Source organism: Lampetra fluviatilis, chromosome 70, assembly GCF_964198595.1.
Source record: "Lampetra fluviatilis chromosome 70, kcLamFluv1.1, whole genome shotgun sequence".
Classification (NCBI taxonomy): Eukaryota; Metazoa; Chordata; class Hyperoartia; order Petromyzontiformes; family Petromyzontidae; genus Lampetra; species Lampetra fluviatilis.
Genome location: NC_136344.1, coordinates 661090 through 675033, shown reverse-complemented (window position 1 = coordinate 675033; position 13944 = coordinate 661090). Strand labels below are relative to the sequence as shown.

Here is a 13944-nt window from a genome sequence, read left to right as displayed (position 1 = left end):
AACGTCATCATCGTCAGCATCATCATCATCAGCATCATCATCATCATCGTCAGCATCGTCAGCATCATCATCATCATCGTCAGCATCGTCAGCATCGTCGGCATCATCGTCAACATCATCGTCAACATCATCGTCAGCATCATCGTCAGCATCATCGTCAACATCATCGTCAGCATCATCGTCAGCATCGTCAGCATCGTCGGTATCATCGTCAACATCATCGTCAACATCATCGTCAACATCATCGTCAGCATCATCGTCAGCATCATCATCATCGTCAGCATCGTCAGCATCGTCGGCATCATCGTCAACATCATCGTCAACATCATCGTCAGCATCATCGTCAGTGTCATCGTCGGCATCATCGTCAACATCATCGTCAACGTCATCGTCAGCATCATCGTCAGCATCATCGTCAGCGTCATCATCGTCATCGTCAGCATCATCGTCAGCATCGTCATCGTCATCGTCAGCATCGTCATCGTCAGCATCGTCAGCGTCAGCATCATCGTCAGCGTCAGGGGAGTCGTCAGAGTCAGGATCAGCAGTGGTGTCATCAGCAGCAGAAGCATCACTAGTAGAAATACCCACCTGCTCACCCACCCGCTCACCGACCCACCCCCATCTATCCACCCATCCACCCACACTCCCACCCACCGACCCATCCACCGACCCACCCACCCACCCATCCACCGACCCACCCACCCATCCACCGACCCACCCATCCACCCACCCACCCCACCCATCCACCCACCCACCGACAACACTCACCCACCCACCCACCGACAACACCCACCCACCGACCCACCAACCAACCGACCCACCCACCCACCCACCAACCCACCCACCCACCAACCAACCCACCGACCCACCGACCCAACCAACCAACCAACCCACCCACCCACCCACCGACCGACCCACCCACCCACCCACCCAACCAACCAACAACCCACCCACCAACCAACCAACCCACCAACCAACCAACCCACCCACCGACCCACCCACCGACCCACCCAGTAGCCGCAGGGTGTTAGCGAGCAGCTTGAGTCCGTGTGTGGCGGTGGTGTTGGTGCGCCGGGCCTTGGCGTGGGCCCCCAGGGAGTAGGTGTGGGCCCAGGCCGACAACCGACCCACCCACCCACCGACCGACCCACCCACCCACCCACCGACCGACCGACCCACCCACCCACCCACCGACCGACCCACCCACCCAACCACCAACCCACCAACCAACCAACCAACCAACTAACCCACCCACCCACCCAACCAACCAACCCACCCACCCACCCACCCACCAACCAACCAACCAACCCACCCACCCACCGACCCACCCAGTAGCCGCAGGGTGTTAGCGAGCAGCTTGAGTCCGTGTGCGGCGGTGGTGTTGGTGCGCCGGGCCTTGGCGTGGGCCCCCAGTGAGTAGGTGTGGGCCCAGGCCGCCCACCAACCAACCAACCCACCGACCCACCCACCCACCGACCCACCCACCCGACCCACCCACCCACCCGACCGACCCACCCACCCACCCACCAACCCACCAACCCACCAACCAACCAACCCACCAACCCACCAACCAACCAACCCACCCACCCACCCACCCACCCACCAACCAACCAACCCACCCACCCACCCACCCACCAACCAACCGACCCACCCACCCACCAACCAACCGACCCACCCACCCACCGACCCACCCACCCACCGACCACCCACCCACCGACCCACCCACCCACCCAGTAGCCGCAGGGTGTTAGCGAGCAGCTTGAGTCCGTGTGCGGCGGTGGTGTTGGTGCGCCGGGCCTTGGCGTGGGCCCCCAGTGAGTAGGTGTGGGCCCAGGCCGCCAGCCACTGGGGCCTGCGGCGTGCCAGCGCGTGGCTCGCCTTGAGCACAGAGTCCGCCACGGCCGGGTTGCTCTGCAGTGGCACGCGCGGTGACACACGCACACAGTGACACACGCACACAGTGACACACACAGTGACATACACACACACGCAGTGACACACACACACAGTGACACACACACACACAGTGACACACACACACAGTGACACACACACACAGTGACACACACACACAGTGACACACAGTGACATACACACACACAGTGACACACAGTGACACACACACACACGCAGTGACACACACACACAGTGACACACACACACAGTGACACACACAGTGACACACAGTGACATACACACACACGCAGTGACACACACACACAGTGACACACACACACGGTGACATACACACACACGCAGTGATACACACACACAGTGACACACACACACAGTGAGATACACACACACGCAGTGATACACACACACAGTGACACACACACACACGGTGACACACAGAGACATACACACACACGCAGTGACACACACACAGTGACACACACACACACGGTGACACACACAGTGACACACACACACAGTGACACACAGAGACATACACACGCACGCAGTGACTCACACACACAGTGACACACACACACACACGGTGACACACACAGTGACACACACACACAGTGACACACAGAGACATACACACGCACGCAGTGACACACACACACAGAGACATACACACACACGCAGTGACACACGCAGTGACATACATACACACACACACACAGTGACACACACACACACAGTGACACACACACACACGCAGTGAGACACACACACAGTGACATACGTGACACACACAGTGACATACAACGTGACACACACAGTGACACACACAGTGACACACACACAGTGACACACACACACACAGTGACACACACACGCAGTGACACACACACGCAGTGACACACACACACAGTGACACACACACACAGTGACACACACACACAGTGACACACACACACACAGTGACACACACACACAGTGACACACACAGTGGCACACACACAGTGGCACACACGCAGTGACACACACACACAGTGACAAAGACAATGACATACACACATGCGGTGACACACACACACACGCAGTGACACACACACACAGTGACATACAACGTGACACACACAGTGACACACACACACAGTGACATACACAGTGACACACACAATGACACACACACACACAGTGACACACACACGCACGCAGTAGCACACACACAGTGACACACACACACACACAGTGACACACACACGGCGACACACACACACGGCGACACACACACACACACACACACACTGCGACACACACACACACTGCGACACACACACACAGGGCGACACACACACACACACGGTGACACACACCACACACACACACGGTGACACACACACGGCGACACACACACACACACGGCGACACACACACACACTGCGACACACACACACACACACAGGGCGACACACACCACACACACACACGGTGACACACACACGGCGACACACGGCGACACACACACACACACAGCGACACACACACACACAGCGACACACACACGACACAAACACAGGCCACTGGAAGCACCTGCAGCTGGGCGCTGTTCGCCAATCGAAGCTTCATGTGGAGCACGCAGCTGTCAAGTAGAAGGTCCACCTCCTCCACCTCCTCCACCTCCTCCACCTCCTCCACCTCCTCCACCTCCTCCTTCACCACCCCCTCGTCGGCATCGCCGCCACCCGCCACCAGACGCCACCTCTCTGAGCCTCTCCCGCATCTTGCCGATGAAGAAGCAGCTGACGGTCGCACAGAGAGAGGAGAGAGGCACCCCGGTGATGATGGTGGTGGCGGCGGTGGTGGCAGTGTCAGTAGTGGTGGTGGTGGCAGTGTCGGTAATGGTGGTGACGGTGGCGATGGTGGCGGTGGTGGTGACGGTGGTGGTGGTGGTGGTGGTGACGGTGATGGTGGTGGTGGTGACGGTGATGGTGGTGATGGTGGTGACGGGGACGGTGGTGGTGATGATGGTTGTGGTGGTGACGGTGGTGGCGGTGGTGATGACGGTGGTGGTGATGATGGTAGTGGTGGTGACGGTGGTGACGGTGACAGTGGTGGTGATGATGGTGGTGCTGGTGATGGTGGTGGTGGTGACGGTGGCAGTGACGTTGATGATGATGGTGGTGACGGTGGCGATGACGATGATGGTGGTGATGACGGTGGTGGTGATGATCGTGATAACGGTGGTGGTGACGGTGATGACGGTGGTGGTGGCGGCAGTCGTGGTAGTGTCGGTAGTGGTGGTGGCGGTAGTGCCGGTGGTGGCGGCGGTGATGATCGTGGTGGCGGTGGTGCCGGTGGTGGTGGTTGTGGCGAGCCGTACCGATTGGTGACGACGTCATCCCAGGTGGAGATGGAGTCGAGTCGTGGGTCAGGAAGTCTTCTCATCCAGGACGAGGCGAGCCGGCGGACCGCGGAGAGACCCCGGAAGTTTGCTGCTCACGCCGGAGACACCCAGAGCTTGAAGCCAGGCACTCAATGGGGCGGTGGTGATGGTGGTGATGGTGATGATAGTGATGATGATGATAGTGGTGATGATTGTGATGATGGTGATGATGGTGATGATGGTGATGATGGTAGTGATGATGGTAGTGATGATGATGATGATAGTGATGATGATGATGATAGTGGTGATGATTGTGATGATGGTGATGATGGTGATGATGGTAGTGATGATGATGATGGTAGTAATGATGGTGATGGTAGTAATGATGGTGATAGTGGTGATGATTGTGATGATGGTGATGATGGTGATGATGGTGATGATGGTAGTGATGATGGTAGTGATGATGATGATGATAGTGATGATGATGATAGTGGTGATGATTGTGATGATGGTGATGATGGTAGTGATGATGGTAGTGATGATGATGATGGTAGTGATGATGGTGATAGTGGTGATGATTCTGATGATGGTGATGATGGTGATGATGATAGTGGTGATGATAGTGATGATGATAGTGATGATGGTGATGATAGTGATGATGATGATAGTGATGATGATGATAGTGGTGATGATAGTGATGATGGTGATGATGATGATAGTGGTGATGATTGTGATGATGGTGATGATGGTGATGATGATGGTAGTGATGATGATGATGGTGATGATGGTAGTGTAGTAACGCTCACGACTCGTTCACACCGGAGTTGGAGGCACACTTGTTTATTTAACACCAACGTTGTGACATACACATTTGAGGGGGTATCGGCCCCCTCACCCGTCTATCTGAGGACACACCTCTCTAGCTAACCCTAGCCTGCCTCTGAGTCCTCCACTAATGGGCTAGGGGAGGCTATCTTGGCCCGACACTGGTCAGTCGGGCCCGGTACCCAGAGTCCAGACCAGCACTGGCTCTGGCTCTGGTACCACGCCACTGGCTCGAGCCTGCGCGGTCCTGATAAGGACGGCGTACCAGGGGGAGTCCAGGGCTCTATCTCAGACGTCTTCCGCCTCCTCTTCTTTAGCTAAACATCACTCCCGAGCCCTTCGATACATTCCCCTTTTATACCCAACCCCTCCCTGAGGGGTGGGGCCCCGGGGGATCATAACGACCGAATCGACCCCCCAGGGTGTCTGGCGCGGACGTCGCAGAGGGCACCTGCTTGTGCACACATGTAGCCCCGCCTACTGTGTTTGTTTACCATAGGCTGCCATGCATAACGGGCTCTCTCTCTAACACCCCTACATCACTCCCCCCCGCATAGCATGCAGCCGTCCCGGCTGCCAACATACAAAAATTTGACAATAAAGGTGCCTTCACCCCCTGACCGCGCGTGTGCCTCACTATTTTTGAACAATAACAGGAACCAGAACAAGAACGCAACAACAAGATGAGAAACAACCCGACGCACCCCCCCCCCGAATAAATACGAATTCCGTAAAAAAAACAGCCTATATACAATCAGCAGGGAACCCACCACGCACACACAACACACGGTGAACCCAACATATGTACATCCGAGGAGCGGGGAACACACCACCCACACAACACCCAATAAACACAACAGCTATGTACACATTTTCCGGCCTCACAACAGTTTGCGCATTTTAGCGCGCGTCCTTGCAGCGGGCCCCTCGCACGGGGTAACCCCGCGTGGCGGACCATCAGGTGGCGACTGTCCGTCTTGGGGTGAGCATTCATCCGACTCCGCGTGACCCTCGGTATCCGCAGGAGGGGTGATCGGGCGTGAGCCCGTCACTCCCGATGCTCCTGAAGGTGGCACAGCCGGCAAGGCATTAGGTGAGAGCGACGGAGACGGACCCAGCGAGTCGGCCGACCCCCCACACGTTTGGCCACGCGCGTGTGAAGTGGGATTGTGTACCGCTGCGAAGGGTTTCAACCTAGAGGGGTGCACGAACCATCTCCGCTTCCCCCACTTTATGCGCACGCACTGCGGACGTAACACCTCCACCACTTCCACAGGGCCCCGCCACGGCCGCACCAGTTTAGAGGAGGTTGCCAGTGGCACCTGGGGGCAGTGCAACCATGCCTTGTCCCCCGGCTTCCACTGCAGTATGTGCGCTCGACTCAATCTGAGGCGCTCATTCGCCTTCTGACGGAGGTCAGAGTTTTGCATTGCAGCATCCCGTGCCTCGGTCAATTTGTCCAGATTAAATTTAACATGGTCAGCCAGATTAGTTTTTCCCTGCGGCACGGGGATCCGCAACTGGGCACGAACAGGCGGGTCTGGTTCTCGGCCGTACATGAGGTAAAAGGGAGAAAACCCCGTAGCTGCATGGGGTGCCATCCGGTACGCCGCCAAGACCCCCTGAATTTGTAGGTCCCAATCCGTTTGCGAGTCCGAAACTTGTTGTGATAACATGGACGAGATGGTGCGATGCAAACGTTCGACCATCCCGTCAGTTTGTGGGTGATATGGGGAGGTCCGAATTTTCTTTGTGCCCAGGAGATCGCAGACTTGTCTGAGTAGTTTACCGGAAAAATTTCTGCCCTGGTCGGTCAGCAACCTCTCCGGAGCACCTTTGTCCAGGACATAACCCTGAACAAAGGCCTCCACGATGGCTGCTGCCGACTGGTTGGCCAGAGGCCAGGCCATAGGCCAGCGTGTAAAATACTCGACACCCGTCAACAAATATCTATTCCCTCTGGGGGTGGCGGGGAATGGTCCCAAAATGTCCAGAGCGACCAGCTCGTTTATCCTGGACACTTTGATCGATTGCAAGGGCGGGTTAGACTCCCGTGCCGGCGGTTTGCGTTGTGCACATTGAGGGCACGATCCCAACAAATCCCCAACATCCCTCGTCATGCCAGGCCAGTAAAAATCAAGTTGCAGCAAGGCGAGAGTCTTTTGGGTCCCCAGGTGTAGGAGGCGCTCATGAGCGGCCCATACCACCCTACCCCGCAACCCAGTAGGGACAACCAGCCGATGTCGACGTGACTTCCCGTCCCAATGCATTAGCAGACCTTGGCACATTTCCCATGCGTCGGAACCACCTCTTTTTCCCCCCGCCGCACCGCCAACGCGACGTCGCCACCCGAGGAGGGAGACATCCTCCATCTGGAGGCGCCCCCATTCAATGACGGGCAACCCCAACAGGGAATCTTTGCCCTGTTGTTCGATCGAATTAGGAACCACTGCATCATCGTCGTTGGCGGCCGCCAAGACAGGTACCGATGTGTCCCCTGGAGGCCTGCAACGTCCAGACCCCAGGAGGCATGCACACTCGGAGGTGGTTGGCAAGCGTGACAGAGCGTCCGCGTTGGTGTGGCGAACGCCCTTACGGTATGTGGTTTGGAAATCGTAATCCTGGAGGACCTCCAACCATCGGGACAATTGTCCCGATGGCTGTTGAACCCTCAGGGCGTACTGCAGTGCCGCATGATCTGTGCGGACGGTGAAATGCCGACCGTACAGATATGGGCGATACTGTTGGACGAAATGGACAATTGCCAACAGTTCCCTACGGGTGACACAATACCGTTGCTCCGCTGGAGACAACACCCGACTGCCGTACGCAACCACACGTTCCACGCCGTCAACCACCTGGGAGAGCACGCCCCCAATACCCGTGTTGCTCGCATCGGTGTCGAGCAAGAACGGCTTAGAAAAATCAGGGTAAATCAGGGGAGGAGCGTTTACCAAAGCGTCCCGAAGGGAGCAAAAAGCAGCTTCCTCCTCCTGACCCCAGCAGAACCGGACCCCTTTAGATGTCAAAGCATGTAGGGGTTTGGCGATAGTCGCAAAATTAGCGACGAAGCGTCTATAATACGACGCAAACCCAATAAAACTCCTAACCTCTCCCACTGAGGTGGGAGTCGGCCAGGAGCTTACACACTGCGTTTTGGCGGGATCGGTAGAAATACCTGAGCGCCCCACGATGTGCCCCAAATAACGCACCGACTCGCGTAACAAATGGCATTTTTGGGGCTTAAATTTCAAATTAGCAGCCCGCATCTTTAGGAAAACCGCCCGCAACCTCTGGAGATGTTCCTCAAAAGTTTTGCCAAAGACAATGACGTCATCCAAATAAATCAGGCACGACTCCCATTGCAATCCAGCCAAAACCAATTCCATCAACCGCTGGAAAGTTGCCGGCGCTGAGTGTAAGCCCATCGGCAACCGGTTGAATTGAAACAGGCCGTGCGGAGTACGGAAAGCAGTTTTAGGCTTTGAATCATCGTCCAGAGGAAGCTGCCAGAATCCCGAAAGTAAGTCCAATGTGGAGAAGAATCGCGCTCCCGCCAAGGCGTCAAGCGATTCGTCCATCCGTGGGAGCGGGTATGCGTCGGCAACCGTAATTTTATTAAGGCGCCGAAAGTCAACGCAAAACCGCAACGAACCGTCCTGCTTCTTAACCAGGACGATCGGCGCTCCCCAAGGGCTGTTGGAGGGAGAAATTATGTCGGCGGCTAGCATGTCATCAACAGCCGATTTGACATGGTCCTTTTCGGCGGGACTCAACCGAAAAGGATTTAGGCGTATTGGCGCGCTGTCACCCGTATCAATATGGTGACGCAGCAGATGAGTGCAGCCCAAATCGTATTTATCCCGACTGAAAACGTCGGAAAATTCCCTCAGTAGTGTCTTAAGACGTTGGCGCTCTAAATTTGACAGGTCCGTCGATCCCGCGCAAAGCGCCTCGAGCCACCCTTCATCGCTGTCTGAATGTGGTCGCGGTGCAGGGGCAGCGCCGACATGACTCGCGACGGGTTCCTCACAGGGCACCGGCGTTGCGTGAGCAAGCACGGTCCCCTGTGGGACCACCACCGTCTGCGAGCCCACATTGAGGACCGCGATGAAGGGTTCTCCATCCCCTCTCACTATGGTCTGGGCCGGGAGTAAATTAGGTCCACTGACCCCGGCCCTAGACGGTCCCAGCAAAACCCCTTGAGCCCCAATGCCCTTAGCGAAGGGCCGCCGAAGTCTCAAAGGAATTAACATTTGCGCCCCCGGAGGAACGCGCACCGTTCTATCTACGAACGCCGGCACCGTCGCGAACGCCGTCCGGCTCGTAGCGGGGGATGGCAAAAACGCCATGCGTCGGCCCGATGGGAGCTCAATGCATCCCTGGTCGATTAATATCCTAATCGGCATTTTGGCCAGGAAATCCGTCCCCAGCAGGCACGGAACCGCCAGCGAGGAGGAAACAAAAATCGGCCCAGATAATTTAATATCCCCGACACAAATTTGGGCTCGAATTTGTCCGATGATGCCAAGTGAACCCCCGTTAGCAGCAAAGAATGGCACGTTAACAGGCATCAAAGGACGGCTTTGGGCAGGGAGAATGTTATAAATCAACTCCGAAATAATGGTCGCCGATGCTCCTGTATCGACCAGGATGCGCACCTCGACCCCATCGATGTGACCCACAACGGCCGACGACCCTGACGACGCGGCTACAACCCGATGGGCCAACACGGACCACTGGCTGGGTTCAATCTGAGTACCCAGAGCGGTGCGTGTTGGTGCCATGGTACGCGATATTGGCCCCCCCTTCGCTGCGGTGTTTAAGTGTGCGACGGGCGTGTGCGTGGGCCAAACGTGAGGGGTGCCACGACTCGCCGGATTATGATGGTGGAGCTTGTGACGAGGGCCGGCGTCCCGTTGAGGTGTCGTCCTGCGCTGCCCAGGAGAGCGGCACCCCGAGGCGACGTGGCCCCGGATGCCGCAGTTGTAACAGCGTGGAAGCGCTGGTGACGACGATGGATGTTGTAGACGGCTTGAACCGGCCCGGTCCTCCCGTACTCCCGCTCCATGCTGCCGTTGATGGTCCATGGCGCAAACCTCTTCCGCCGGGAGGGTGGCTGCAGCGACGGCACGCCCGCTCGCCGCCTTGCTGGCCTTCCGTCGTTGAGAGGACAGGTTTGCGTGGAGAAGACGGGCCGCTTGGAGGGAGCACATCTCTGCATCGTCCTGTGCGACAATGACGATGTCTAAGTCGTCCGCCAGCAAAAGTATCTTCTCTGTCACCATGGCGTCGACACCCTCGTCATCCATTCGTGGAAAGGCCTCCTTCGCCAGTGCCAGGAGGCTTGTGCGGTACGCCAGGGGCGACTCCTTCGTCCCCCGCTGGCGATCGTAAAAGAGTTGGCGACAGTCCGATGGTGGACCATATACCGCCGACAGCACCTGCATCGCCTTCCGCAGCGTGGAGCGCCTCTCCTTCGAAGCCGATGTTAGAGTGGCGAGGGCGTCGCTGTCGAGAAGTGCTGGCAGCGCGCGGAGAGCCTCGGCGTCTGTCCACTGTGCCATCTCCTGGTGAGCGAGGAAGCGCCGCTGGAAGCCGCCCCAGTCGCCATCCTCGCCCACAAATTCCTTGAGTGGAGGTAGCCGCTGATGTAAGGCAGCGGCTGCAGAGGAAGAACGCACTCCCTCGTCCGCCTCACTCAACTCAGCGTCGGCACGAACCAGCGATGGCATCGCCGGTCGCACCCGTGGTGACGTTCCGCCCGTTGGTGGTGACGCGGCAGGTACTGTACTCCCGCCGTTGGACGCGATGCTTAGAGCGGCCACGCCCTCAACAGCAGCTGCAGCGATGGCGGGAGTTTCAAAATGTTGCTCCGTGGAAATGGCGGGAAGGCGCTGTGATCGTCGGCTGCCGTTGCCCCGTGGCGGTCCCGCAGCCCCCAGCTGCGTGATGGTGTCGAGCATGGCGGCTGCGGCGTACAGCAGCTCGGTCAGCTTCGCGTGCGCCTCCCTCAGCCCCTCCATCGACGGCTCCCCTTCCTCCAGCTGCTGTGGCGTGGATGCGCCCAGCCCTGGCTGGTCGATGGCATCTTCAGCCGTCTCGGGCCCTCCGACTGCAGTGGTGTCTTCTGCCTCTGGTACCCCGACTCGAGTCGTCCGGCGTGTATCCATGTTCGTACTTTGTTTCACTTCTGACGCCAGATGTAGTAACGCTCACGACTCGTTCACACCGGAGTTGGAGGCACACTTGTTTATTTAACACCAACGTTGTGACATACACATTTGAGGGGGTATCGGCCCCCTCACCCGTCTATCTGAGGACACACCTCTCTAGCTAACCCTAGCCTGCCTCTGAGTCCTCCACTAATGGGCTAGGGGAGGCTATCTTGGCCCGACACTGGTCAGTCGGGCCCGGTACCCAGAGTCCAGACCAGCACTGGCTCTGGCTCTGGTACCACGCCACTGGCTCGAGCCTGCGCGGTCCTGATAAGGACGGCGTACCAGGGGGAGTCCAGGGCTCTATCTCAGACGTCTTCCGCCTCCTCTTCTTTAGCTAAACATCACTCCCGAGCCCTTCGATACATTCCCCTTTTATACCCAACCCCTCCCTGAGGGGTGGGGCCCCGGGGGATCATAACGACCGAATCGACCCCCCAGGGTGTCTGGCGCGGACGTCGCAGAGGGCACCTGCTTGTGCACACATGTAGCCCCGCCTACTGTGTTTGTTTACCATAGGCTGCCATGCATAACGGGCTCTCTCTCTAACACCCCTACAGTAGTGATGATGATGATAGTGGTGATGATTGTGATGATGGTGATGATGGTGATGATGATGATAGTGGTGATGATAGTGATGATGGTGATGATAGTGATGATGATGATAGTGGTGATGATAGTGATGATGGTGATGATGATGATAGTGGTGATGATTGTGATGATGGTGATGATGGTGATGATGATGGTAGTGATGATGATGATGGTGATGATGGTAGTGATGATGATGATAGTGGTGATGATGATGATGGTGATGATGGTAGTGATGATGATGATAGTGGTGATGATGATGATGGTGATGATGATGATAGTGGTGATGATAGTGATGATGATGATGATAGTGGTGATGATTGTGATGATGGTGATGATGGTGATGATGGTAGTGATGATGATAATAGTGATGATGATGATAGTGGTGATGATTGTGATGATGGTGATGATAGTGATGATAGTGATGATAGTGATGATAGTGATGATGATAGTGATGATGGTGATGATAGTGATGATGATGATAGTGGTGATGATTGTGATGATGATAGTGATGATGGTGATGATAGTGATGATGATGATGATGGTGATGATAGTGATAGTGATGATAGTGATGATGGTGATGATGATGATGATAGTGATGATGATGATGATAGTGATAGTGATGATAGTGATGATGGTGATGATAGTGATGATGATGATGATGATAGTGATGATGATGGTGATGATGGTGATGATGGTGATGATAGTGATAGTGATGATAGTGATGATGGTGATGATGGTGATGATGATGATGATGATTGTGATGATGGTGATAATGATGATGATAGTGACGATGATAGTGATGACGGTGATGATGATGATAGTGATGATGATGATAGTGATGATGATGGTGATGATGATGATAGTGGTGATGATGATGATGATGATAGTGGTGATGATGATGATGATAGTGGTGATGATGATGATAGTGGTGATGATGATGATGATGATAGTGGTGATGATGATAATGATAGTGGTGATGATGATGATGATAGTGGTGATGATGATGATGATAGTGGTGATGATGATGATGATAGTGGTGATGATGATGATGATAGTGATGATGATGATGATGATAGTGATGATGATGATAGTGATTATGATGATGAGAGCGATGATGATGAGAGCGATGATGATGATGGTGATAGGGATGATGGTGATGATAGTGATGAGGGTGATGATAGTGATGATGATTGTGATGATGATGGTGATAGTGGTGATGACGATGATGGTGATGATGAAAGTGATGATAGTGGTGATGAAAGTGATGATAGTGATGATGATAGTGATGATAGTGATGACGATAGTGATGGTGATAATAGTGATGATGATGATAGTGATGATAGTGATGATGATGATAGTGATGATAGTGATGATGATGATAGTGATGATGATGATGGTGATAGTGGTGATGATGATGATAGTGATTATGATGATAGTGATTATGATGATGAGAGCGATGATGATGATGGTGATGATAGTGATGAGGGTGATGATAGTGATGATGATTGTGATGATGGTGATAGTGATGATGATGATGATGATAGGGGGGTGGAGGGGAGGGGGGCGAAGGGGGAGGGGGGGTGGAGGGGGGGGGTGGAGGGGGAGGGGCCGCTCACCGTCGTGAGTGAGGAAGTCGATGAAGTGGCTGAGCTCGGTGAGCGGCTGCAGCGACTGCAGCCGCTGCAGGCGACACTCCTGGTGCATCGCGTCCACACTCGCCCACTCCTACACGCACAGTACACACACACACACACATTCATACATACACACACGTACACACACACGTACACACACATGTACACACACACACGCACACACACACACTCCTGGTGCATCGCGTCCACACTCGCCCACTCCTACACGCACACACGTACACACACACATACACACACACACAGTACACACACATACACACACACACACTCCTGGTGCATCGCGTCCACACTCGCCCACTCCTACACACGCACACACGTACACACACACACGCACACACACACACATTCATACATACACACACGTACACAC

The 13944-nt window shown here is 55.3% G+C and overlaps 2 protein-coding genes across 2 annotated transcripts in view; both read right to left on the bottom strand.

Annotated features, from left to right (window-relative positions):
- The window catches only part of LOC144952819 (DNA-dependent protein kinase catalytic subunit-like), a 17755-nt gene extending 4087 nt beyond the window's left edge, over positions 1 to 13668 (bottom strand). The window contains exons 1-4 of the mRNA XM_078883287.1: positions 13536 to 13668; positions 4283 to 4394; positions 3493 to 3701; positions 1734 to 1914 (exon numbers count right to left, since the gene is read on the bottom strand). Of these exons, the coding sequence (XP_078739413.1) occupies positions 1734 to 1914; positions 3493 to 3701; positions 4283 to 4301 (409 nt within the window). The 5' untranslated portion in view covers positions 4302 to 4394; positions 13536 to 13668. The remainder of the gene's footprint in view (positions 1 to 1733; positions 1915 to 3492; positions 3702 to 4282; positions 4395 to 13535) is intronic.
- The window catches only part of LOC144952818 (DNA-dependent protein kinase catalytic subunit-like), a 49523-nt gene continuing 49110 nt past the window's right edge, over positions 13532 to 13944 (bottom strand). Inside the window, exon 32 of the mRNA XM_078883285.1 lies at positions 13532 to 13599. Coding sequence (XP_078739411.1) covers positions 13532 to 13599 — 68 coding nt within the window. The remainder of the gene's footprint in view (positions 13600 to 13944) is intronic.